A 9777-nucleotide genomic window follows, 5' to 3' on the forward strand; every position below is an offset into this window, starting at 1 on the left:
CCTTTCCCCCCTGGTTCCCAGCACCGGACACTCAGCCGAGCGCTGCGAAGCTCCCCGAGCCCCCGGGGATGGAGCAGCGGGAGCCGAGGGGAAGGTTCTCCCCGCTCCCGCTCTGCACATCGTGTAGATCCACACAAGGCTGCCCAGGGCCCCATCCAGCCCGGCCCTGAACACCTCCCGGGACTGAGCATCCCCCACCTCTCTGGGCAGCCTGTTCCAGCAGGAAGAAATGGACGTTTTAAGAAGTACAAATGCCAGAGTTCATTGGATACACAAGAATACGCTGACCGATCGGTGACCCTTCTGTTCTCACCAAGAGGCCATGGGGGGGGCCTGGCCTCACTCAGCTGCACAGGCGACCGCTTGGACAGCACCTCCAGAGGCTCATGGCCTTGCTGCTCAAGCCACTCTGCAAAAGCCCTGCCCTGGGTTGGAACAATCCTCATTACCAATACAGGCTGGGGGATGATGTGCTGGAGAGCAGCCCTGAGGGAAAGGACTTGGGGGGACTCCTGGATGAGAAGCTGGACATGAGCCACCAATGTGCATCTGCAGCCCAGAAGGGCAACCCCATCCTGGGCTACATCACCAGAACTCTGGCCAGCACAGAGACAGAGGGGATTCTGCCCTAGTGCTCTGCTCTGGGGAGACCTCACCTGCAGTGCTGGGTCAAGCTCTGGAGCCCTCAGCACAAGGACATGGACCTGCTGGAGTGGGTCCAGAGGAGGCCATGAGGAAGATCTGAGGGCTGGAGCACCTCTCCTGTGAAGCCAGGCTGGGAGAGTTGGGCTGGTTCAGCCTGGAGAAGAGAAAGCTCTGGGGGCACCTTACAGTCCCTTTCAGACCCCTGAAAGGTGCCTGTAGGAAGCTGGGGCAGAACTGTTCCTGCGTCACCACACAGCTCAGTGTCACCCACACCTTGCTGAGGGTGCACTCGATCCCACTGTGTGTGTCACGGGTACAAATATCCAATAGGATGGGTGGCAGGATGAACCTTGGAGGGGCAGCACTTTGGAGTGGTTTCCACTTGGACATGAAGCCATGGAGGGTAACTCTTCCTGTAACCTTTTTGTTAACCCTTTCCATGCCCATGGAGGGCTGGCAAAGCTGTTGGGGCAGCAAAGGACTCTGGGAGTGGCCCCGTTGCTACCAAGGATACGCGCAAACAGGAGCATCCAGACACCATCCTGTAGCTGACCCTCCAGCGACCATGGCGCTCCCACCTCTGTGGTGCACTTCATGGGGTCTCTCTGCCCCCACCATGATGCCACCCATCTTCCCAACCCCCTACACTGGAGGTAAGGCCTGACCCCACTCCTGGCTGCTCAGGGACACACTCTGGGGAACTCCACAGCCCCTCTCGCCCCTCTCCCTGCTCCCTCTCAGTGCCCTCGCACACGCTCCTGGCCCAGCTGGGGATATGGTCACCAGCGTGTGTTCATGTCTCTCTCTCAGGACCCACCAACCTCCACCACCTGCCAGGGCAGCAGCAGCAGCCCTTCCCTGCACCCTCCCACTCACCTGGGACAGACCAGAGGTTGGTCCACGCTTGGGGCCTGCTCGGCGGGTGCCTGAGGGATTCCCTCCGCCCCCCAGCCTGACACATCTCCCTCTCCCCCCTGCAGATCTGCCAAGCGGCAGCTGCTCAGAGCTCCCCAGTTCCAGTACCAGTCTGCCTCTGGCAACCCCCTCACTGCTCAGTCACGGCATCGCTCCTCTGCCTGGCACTGTGCTTCAGGGACCACACAGCTGCAGACACCCAGCAGCCTGCTTACACCAACGGCCCCCCAGGGACAACCCCAACTGTTCCTGCCCTACAGCCATCAGGGGACAGCAGCATCGCTTCCCCAATGCCACCCGCTCCCTGTCTGCACACAGCCCATCCTCTCCCGTGGAGACACAGACAGTCCGGTCCCCATGGATGTGGACAGTGTCTCAGGCTGGGACACCTGTCCTGTCCCTATGGATGTGGACACTGTCACAGTCTGTGACATCTCTGTGGACACAGATGTCCCCATGGAAGACGACACCCTGCCAGGCTCTACCATCTCACTTCGCCCTGTTGCAGGGATGGGGGGGAAATGAGAGGGAGGGAGGGTGTTGATTCTGTAGTTAGTACCTTTGATTACTGTTTTGTTCCGATTTTTCATTAAAAGCCATTTCTTGAGAACCTTTCTGTGTCTGCATGGGAGGGGCGGGGAGTGCAGGGGGCACCAGGCAGCACAGATCCCAATGGGCACAGTATAGGCACCCCATAGATCCCCTGCAAGCACCCTATAGATACCCTATAGATCCCCTGCGGGCACCCTATAGATACCCTATGGACACCCTATAGGAGCCTTATGGAATCCCTATAGACACCCAATGAGCACAATACAGGCACCCCATAGATCCCCTTCAAGCACCCTATAGACACCCTATAGATCCCCTGCGGGCACCCTATAGATACCCTATGGACACCCTATAGGAGCCTTATGGAATCCCTATAGACACCCAATGAGCACAATACAGGCACCTTATAGATCCCCTGCCAGTACCCCATAGACACCCTATAGATACCCTATGGACACCCTATAGAAGCCTTATTGGAACCCTATAGACATCCAATGGGCCCAGTATAGGCACCCTATTGATCCCTTGCAGGCCCCCTATAGGGACCCTATGGATCCCCTTCTAGCACCCTATAGATCCTCTGTGGACCTCCTATATATATACCTTATAGACACCCTATAGATACCCAATGGACACCCTATAAGAACATTATGGGAACCCTATAGACACTCAATGGGCACAGTATAGGTACCCTATAGATCCCCTGTGGGCACCCTATAGACACCCTATGGACACCCTACAGGAACCTTATGGGAACCCTATAGACACCCAATGATCACAATACCTATAGAAACCCTACAGATACCCTATAGGCACCCTATAGATACCTTATTGACACCCTATAGAAACCTTATGGGAACCCTATAGACACCCAATGGGCACAATACAGGTAAACTATACATCCCCTGCAGGCACCCTATGGGGAGGGGTGTGGGTACCCCCAGGGGTCTGGGTGGCCCAGAGGGTCCCTCACCTGCCAGTCCCTGGAGTCCCGGGGCCTTCTGGGGGGTGGGGGCCCAGTGACGCTGCCCCCTCTTCCCTCCCCCTCCCCGGCCGTGCTGGCCCATGGTGGCCCTGGAGGCTGCTGGCAGCCAGGGGTGCTGGGGGGGCCTCTGTGCCAGGGGGGTGCCGCACGGCGGGGACAGCAACTGGACGGGGACCAGCGCTGGGGGGGCTGGGAGGGCTGGCGGGTGTCCCCCCTGTACTGGCCTGGGGGGGATGCTGAGCCCCCCACTCTGGCCTGTGCCACCTCCTGTCCCCCATTGTACCTGGGGGAGCTGGGACCTTTGGGGGGTCCTGGGGGGGCTGGGGAGGATCTCTGGGGGTCAGCAGGGACAGGGTTGGGGGTGTCCAGCCCCACCCTGGATGTGACCCACAGACCGACCCTCTCGCTGCCATGAGCCACTTTATTAATTAACCAAACCCCTTAATTGGGTGGGAGCGGGGCCCAATCCAGGGGGGGATGGGAGGGGTGGATTGGGGTGTGTGGGGGGGTCTCACCCAAAACTGTGGCCCAGGGGAATAAATCTGGGACATTTCTCTGTGGGGATGAACCTTGGTTCTGCTCCCCCACCCCCTCCAGGGCTCGCTGAAACCACCCCCAGCGCCCCTCCTCCCCCTCCAATTCGGGGGCTCCTTGGGGTACCCCCAGCCCTTTGCTTTCTGCCACCCTCTCCTCATCCCTCTGGGTCCCCCCACCAAGACCCCCTGCCCCCTCTCAGTTCAGTCTGGGGACTTCTTCCCTTCCCACCACCCCTCGTGGGATCCCTCCCCTCCCACCCCCAATGCTACAGGGACCCCCCCTTGTGTCCCCCCACTCCCAGGGACACCCTCACCCTCCTGGCGCTGGCCCTGTGCCTGAACCCTGAGGGGCACCCGGTCCCGCCATGGAGGAGACGTGAGTGTCCCGGGGAGGGGGGTGGGGGTGGGCCCTGGTGTCCCCCCACATCTGAGCCCCCCCTGAAGCCCCTCCCCGCAGCGTCCCTTCGCTGGAAGCCTACGAAGCCGCCATGGTGCTGAGCGGGGTGGGGGACGCGCTGGGCTACCGGGGGGGTCTCTGGGAGTACTGCACCTCCGGAGCCCAGATCCACGCCGAACTGGCTGAACTGGGAGGGCTGGGGGCCATCACCCTCGAGCCCCCGCAGTGGCCCGTCAGCGATGACACCGTCCTGCACCTTGCGACTGCCGAGGGCCTGGCCACAGGTTGTGCCCCCCACTGCACCCCTCAGATGCAGGGGGGGGGGTCCCCAGTGTACCCCAGGGATGGGGGGGTGGGGGCTGTACGGGGGGATCTGGGGGTTCCTCAGAGCTTGGGGGGATGTTTATGAGGGGGATCTCACCACAATACCCCACAGATACAGGGGAGGGTCCCCCTTGTAACCCAGGGCTGGGGGGGGCATGAGGGGGTATACCCCTGGGCTGTACAGGGGGGTTTTGGGGGTTGTCAGAGCTTGGGGGGATTTTTTTGGGGGGGATCTCCGCATTGCACCTCACAGATGCAGGGGAGGGTCCCCAGTGTACCCCAGGGATGGGGGAGGTGTGGGGGGGGCTGTACAGGGGGGGGTTTGGGGGTTCCTCAAAGCTTGGGGGGATGTTTATGGGGAGGATCTCACCGTTGCACCCCACAGATGCAGGGGGGGGCGGGTCCCCATTGTACCCCAGGGATGGGGGTGAGTGTGGGGGGGTATACCTCTGGGGTGTATGGGGGGGGTCTGGGGGTTCCTCAGAGCTCGGGGGGGGGTTATGGGGGGGATCTCACCATAGGCCCCCACAGATGCAGGGAAGGGTCCCCAATGTACCCCAGGAATGGGAGGGAGGGGTGTGGGGGGATTCCCTGCTGTACGCCTGGGCTGTACATGGAGGTCTTGGGGGGACCTTATTTCTTTGGGGGATTTCTGAAGGGGGGGGGGGCAGGTCACCATTATCACCCTGACCCAAACTGGGGGGGGGCTTTTAGGTGCCCCCAACCACCCCCTGAGGAGTGGGGGCTCCAGAGAGTCTCTGAATGTCCCCCCAAAACCCCACGGGGGGTGTTCCCCATCTCCCCTTTCCTGGGGGTGGGTTCTATTGTACCCCAAAGCTTTGGGAGGTCAGTGGGGGGGCGGGGAGAATCAGTGGGGGGTGTGCCCACATGTCCCTGCATTCGAGGGGTCCGGGGGAGGGCTGTGGGTGCCCCCGCCCAGAGGGGCCTCACGCCGTGCCCCCAGGGCTGGAGGGGGAAGCCCTGCTGCAGGAGCTGGCTCAGCGCTACGTGGCCGCCATGAGCGACATGGAGGGCCGCAAGCCGGGCCCCACCAGTATCCTGGGTGAGTGGGGGGCCGGGGGGGGCGGGGGGGTCAGGTCAGGGAGTCTCACGGCCCCAACCCTTCTCCCCAACCCCCCCCCCTGCCAGGCACCTCGCAGCTGCGGCCTGGGGAGCCGGCGGGGTACCGCATCCCCTTCAACCCCACGGGCAGCGGGTGCGGGGCCGCCATGCGGAGCCTGGCCATAGGCCTCAGGTGGGGCGGGGGGCACAGGGGTTGGGGGGTTCAGGGCTGGGGCGGGGATGTGGGGGTACAGGGGGTTCGGGGCGGGGGCAGGGCTGGGCGGGGACATGGGGGTACAGGGATTTTTGGGGAGGGTTACGGGCGGGGACATGGGGGGCATGGGGGTTCGGGGAGGGGTCAGGGCTGGGGGGGTAGACATGGGGTACAAGGATTTTTGGGGAGGGTTAGGGGCGGGGACATGGGTGGGCACAGGGGGTTGGGTGGGCTCAGGGCTGGGGACAGGGACATGGGGGGCACAAAGGGTTCGGGGAGGGTCTAGGCGTGGACATGGGGCACAGGGGGCTCGGGGAGGGGTGTCCGGGCTAGGGGTAGGGATATGGGGGGGCACAGGGGGCTCGGGGAGGGGGGTTCTGTCAGGGATTGGGGAGGTTTCACGGCAGGGACAGGGGTCGGGGGTGGAAGGGCTGAGGGGGGTTACAGGCGGTCACGGGGACAAGGGTGAGCGGCTGGACAAGAGGACATGGGGACACGGAGGGGGGGACATGGGGGTGTCAGAGTTGGGGGGTGGGGATATGAGGGTGTCAGGCTGGGGTAGGGGACATGGGGGGGACGGGGCGTACAGGAGTATGGGGGATGGGCCATGGGGGGAGGGGCAAATGGGGGAACAGCACATCAGGGCCAAGGTGGGGGCAGCATCGGGACGGGGGTCCCGGCCCGGGGGGCACAGGGTGGTGCCGGTGTAGGTACCCGCACGCCCGGGAGCTGCCGACGCTGATCCGGGTGAGCATCGAGAGTGGGCGCATGACCCACCACCACCCCACAGGTGGGTGCCAGGCAAGAGGGGGCAGGGCAGGGGGACATGCTGGAGCCCCTCTGAAAGCCCCATCCACACAGGGTACCTCGGGGCACTGGCGGTGGCCCTTTTTGGGGCGCTGGGGGCTCGGGGGGAGCCCCCGGAGCGCTGGGGGGCTGAGCTGATGCGGGTCCTGCCCCTGGCCTGGGACTACGTGGAAAGTGCCGGGGTGGCTGTTGGGGACAATGCTGAGGCCTGGCCCTTCTTCAGGGATGCCTGGCACCGGTGAGGGGGCACTGGGAGGGTTCGCTGGGGTCACTGGGAGCACTGGGAGGGGGTGGTGGGGATACCGGGAGGGGCTCAGCGGGTCACTGGCATCACCCATTGCCACAAGGCTCTCTCCCAGTCCTGGCAGCGCAGCGCACTGGTGTCACTGTGCTGTGCCAGAGCCTCGATGTCCCCAGTGTCCCCTGCCCCAGTGTCACTGGTGTCACTGCCGACCCTGGTGCCCAGTCAATCTGCAGGGTCACCAGTGCCCACCGTGTCCCTGCTGCCCCCGGTGCGCCCAGGATGCCCCCAGTGTCCCCAGGACCCCTCCAGTGTCCCCAGCATCCCTCCAGTATCCCCAGGACCCGTCCAGTGTTGCCACCCTCAACACTGGAAGCGTGTCTGAGGAGGGCTGAACACCCCCACTGCCCCCACTGTCCCCAGTCACCCCAGTATCCCCAGTGCTCTTGGTTTCCCTGCTGTGACCGGTGTCCCCACTGCATCCACCGCTCCGGTGTCACCAGTGACCCCAGTGACACTACATCCCCGCTGACTCCAGTCCCCCCATTCCCCCGCTGTCCCTGCTGCCCCCAATACCCCCACGTCCCTGCTGCCCCCCGGCATTCCCAGGGCCCCCAGTGCTCCCAGTGACCTCCATGTCCCCGCAGGTACCTGGAGTCCCGGGGCCTTCTGGAGGGCGGTGGCCCAGCGACGCTGCCCCCCCTGCCCTCCCCGGCCGAGCGGGACGCAGCGTACCTGGGCTGGGCACTGCAGGGGTGGCCTGGGCGCAGCGGCCACGATGCGCCCATGGTGGCCCTGGAGGCGTTGCTGGCAGCCGGGGGGTGCTGGGGGGACCTCTGTGCCAGGGGGGTGCTGCACGGCGGGGACAGCGACTCAACGGGGACCATCGCCGCGGGGTGCTGGGGGCTGCGCTGGGGGCTGGCCCAGGTCCCCCCTGGGCTGCACCGCTGCCTCGAGCACCGCGGGCGGCTGCGCGATGCTGCCCACCGCCTCCACATGCTGGCCTGGGGGGGATGCTGAGCCCCCGCCCCCAACTCTGGCCTGTGCCACCTCCTGTCTCCTGCCCAGGGAAACACCATTGTACCCCGGGGGGAGCTGGGACTGTTGTGGGGTCCTGAAGGGGTCCCAAATAGCCCTGGGAGATCCTAGGGGCAAGCAATGCCCTTCAAGGGCTCAAAGAAGCCCTGGAGACCACCACAGCCCCATCCTGCTGGCCCTACTTCCCTCCACTGTTAGAGACCCCAGAATCTCCCCGAAGAGCCTTGGGCACCCCCACAGTAAAAAAGCATCTTCCCAAATCACTGTCTGTCCAGATTTGTGTCCTGCACCTCCTGTCCTGTCACTGCCATGGCTGAGATGTCACATGGGCAGACCTCCTGCAGACAAATCTTCTCTAGGCTGGTCAGTTCTGGCTGACCAGCTTCTCCAAGAGGCATCCAGACATGGAGCAGCTCAGGGGCCCTTCACTGGGCTCTCACAGTCGCTCAGGCTCTTCTCCTGGTAGCCCAGAACTTGGGCCCCGTGTTCAAAGGGTGGGCTCATCATCATCATCAGTGATGGGTGGAGAGGAAGGAGCCCACAAGCCCTGCAGATGCCACCCAGGATGGTAGAAGACTCTTCTGGTGGCTTCTTGTGGGCACCTTAGTGGGCACCACAGCCTGAAGGTCTTTTGAAAGACAAAGTGCTGGGCCCCCAGGGCTCAGCATCCAGAGGGTGATGGGCTGAAGGAGGGCTGGACCACTGTGGTTAATCACCCCAAAGGTGGTGTGCCCAAGGGGTCTGGGAGTCAAGGGATCCCAAGGAGATGGTGGCCCAGCACTGTTAAACACCACAGTGGTGATGGGCCCATCTGGAGGTTGGATGCTGGGGTTTCCCAGTCCATGGCTGATGGGTTCCCAGGCTTAATTACTCCAAGGCAGGATGACAATCTGAGGCTGATGGGTTCCCAGGCTTAATTACTCCAAGGCAGGATGACAATCCCATGACAAGGATATCCAAACCACGTGACATTGTGCTCAGGGACCAGCTGGACATTGGAGGGCGCCAGGCTGGGAGCTGGAGGAGCTTGTTGGAGAGTCAAAATTGACCCTGAATGAGTAACTCAGTGTCAGGTGAGATGTGTCTCACTGGGGAGGCTTTGGTGTCACCCCATCACAGAATCCCAGGATCACAGGGGTTGGAAGGGACCTCAAGAGATCATCAGGTACAATCCCCCCTGCCAAAGCAGCTCCCTAAATCTTCCAGATGGGGCTGGAATCTCTCCAGAGAAGGAGACTCCACAAGCCCTGGGCAGCCTGTCCCAGGGCTCCCCCACCCTCACTGAGAAGAAGTTCTTCCCCAGATTGGTGTGGAACTCCCTGTGCTCCAACTTGAGGCCATCACCCCTTGTCCTGTCCCCACAGACACTGAGAAGAGGCTGCCCATGTCCCCCTGTGTCCCACCCTTCAGATATTGATCCCCATTGATCAGATCTCCTCTCAGCTTCTTCTCTCCAGGCTGAACAGCCCCAGCTCAGCCTTCCCTCACAGGGGAGATGCTCCAGGCCCTTCAGCATCTTTGTAGCCTCCTCTGGACTCTCTCCAGGAGATCCCTGGCTGTTTGAGCCCAGGGAGCCCAGAACTGGTCACAACACTCCAGGTGAGGCCTGACCAGGGCAGAGGGGGAGGATCACCTCCTTCGACCTGCTGCCCACACTCCTCCTGATGCCCCCCAGGACCCCATTGACTCTCTCAGCCCCCAGGGCACACTGCTGGCTCATGGCCAACCTATCATCAACCAGGACCCCCAGGTCCTTCTCTGCAGAGCTCCCCTCCAACAGCTCATCCCCCAGCCTGTACGGATTCCAGCAGTTATTCCTTCCCAGGTGCCAGACTCTACACTTGCTTTTATTAAGACTCATCTGGTTTCTCCCTGCCCAGCTCTCCAGCCTGTCCAGGCCTCACTGGATGGCAGCACAGTGTTCCTGCATGTCAGCCACTCCTCCCAGCTTTGTATCATCAGGTACTTGCTGAGGGTGGATGCTGTTCCCTCATCAGGGTCATCAGTGAAGATATTAAACAAGACTGGACCCAACACCGAGCCCTGGGGAACACCGCTAGT

The 9777-nt window shown here is 62.7% G+C and overlaps 1 protein-coding gene across 1 annotated transcript; it reads left to right on the forward strand.

Annotated features, from left to right (window-relative positions):
- Positions 1-1210: 1210 nt before the first annotated feature.
- Positions 1211-7947, forward strand: LOC311202914 (ADP-ribosylhydrolase ARH1-like; the record flags this gene model as incomplete). The annotated part of the gene is made up of 10 exons (XM_084277559.1): positions 1211-1298; positions 1387-1432; positions 1626-1700; positions 3936-4009; positions 4066-4314; positions 5319-5417; positions 5504-5609; positions 6341-6420; positions 6492-6675; positions 7326-7947. 10 exons carry the CDS (start codon positions 1211-1213, stop codon positions 7696-7698), a joined length of 1374 nt encoding a protein of 457 aa, XP_084133685.1. The 3' UTR covers positions 7699-7947.
- Positions 7948-9777: the final 1830 nt, after the last annotated feature.

This window comes from Gallinula chloropus (assembly GCF_964237585.1).
Source record: "Gallinula chloropus genome assembly, chromosome: 32".
NCBI lineage: Eukaryota > Metazoa > Chordata > Aves > Gruiformes > Rallidae > Gallinula > Gallinula chloropus.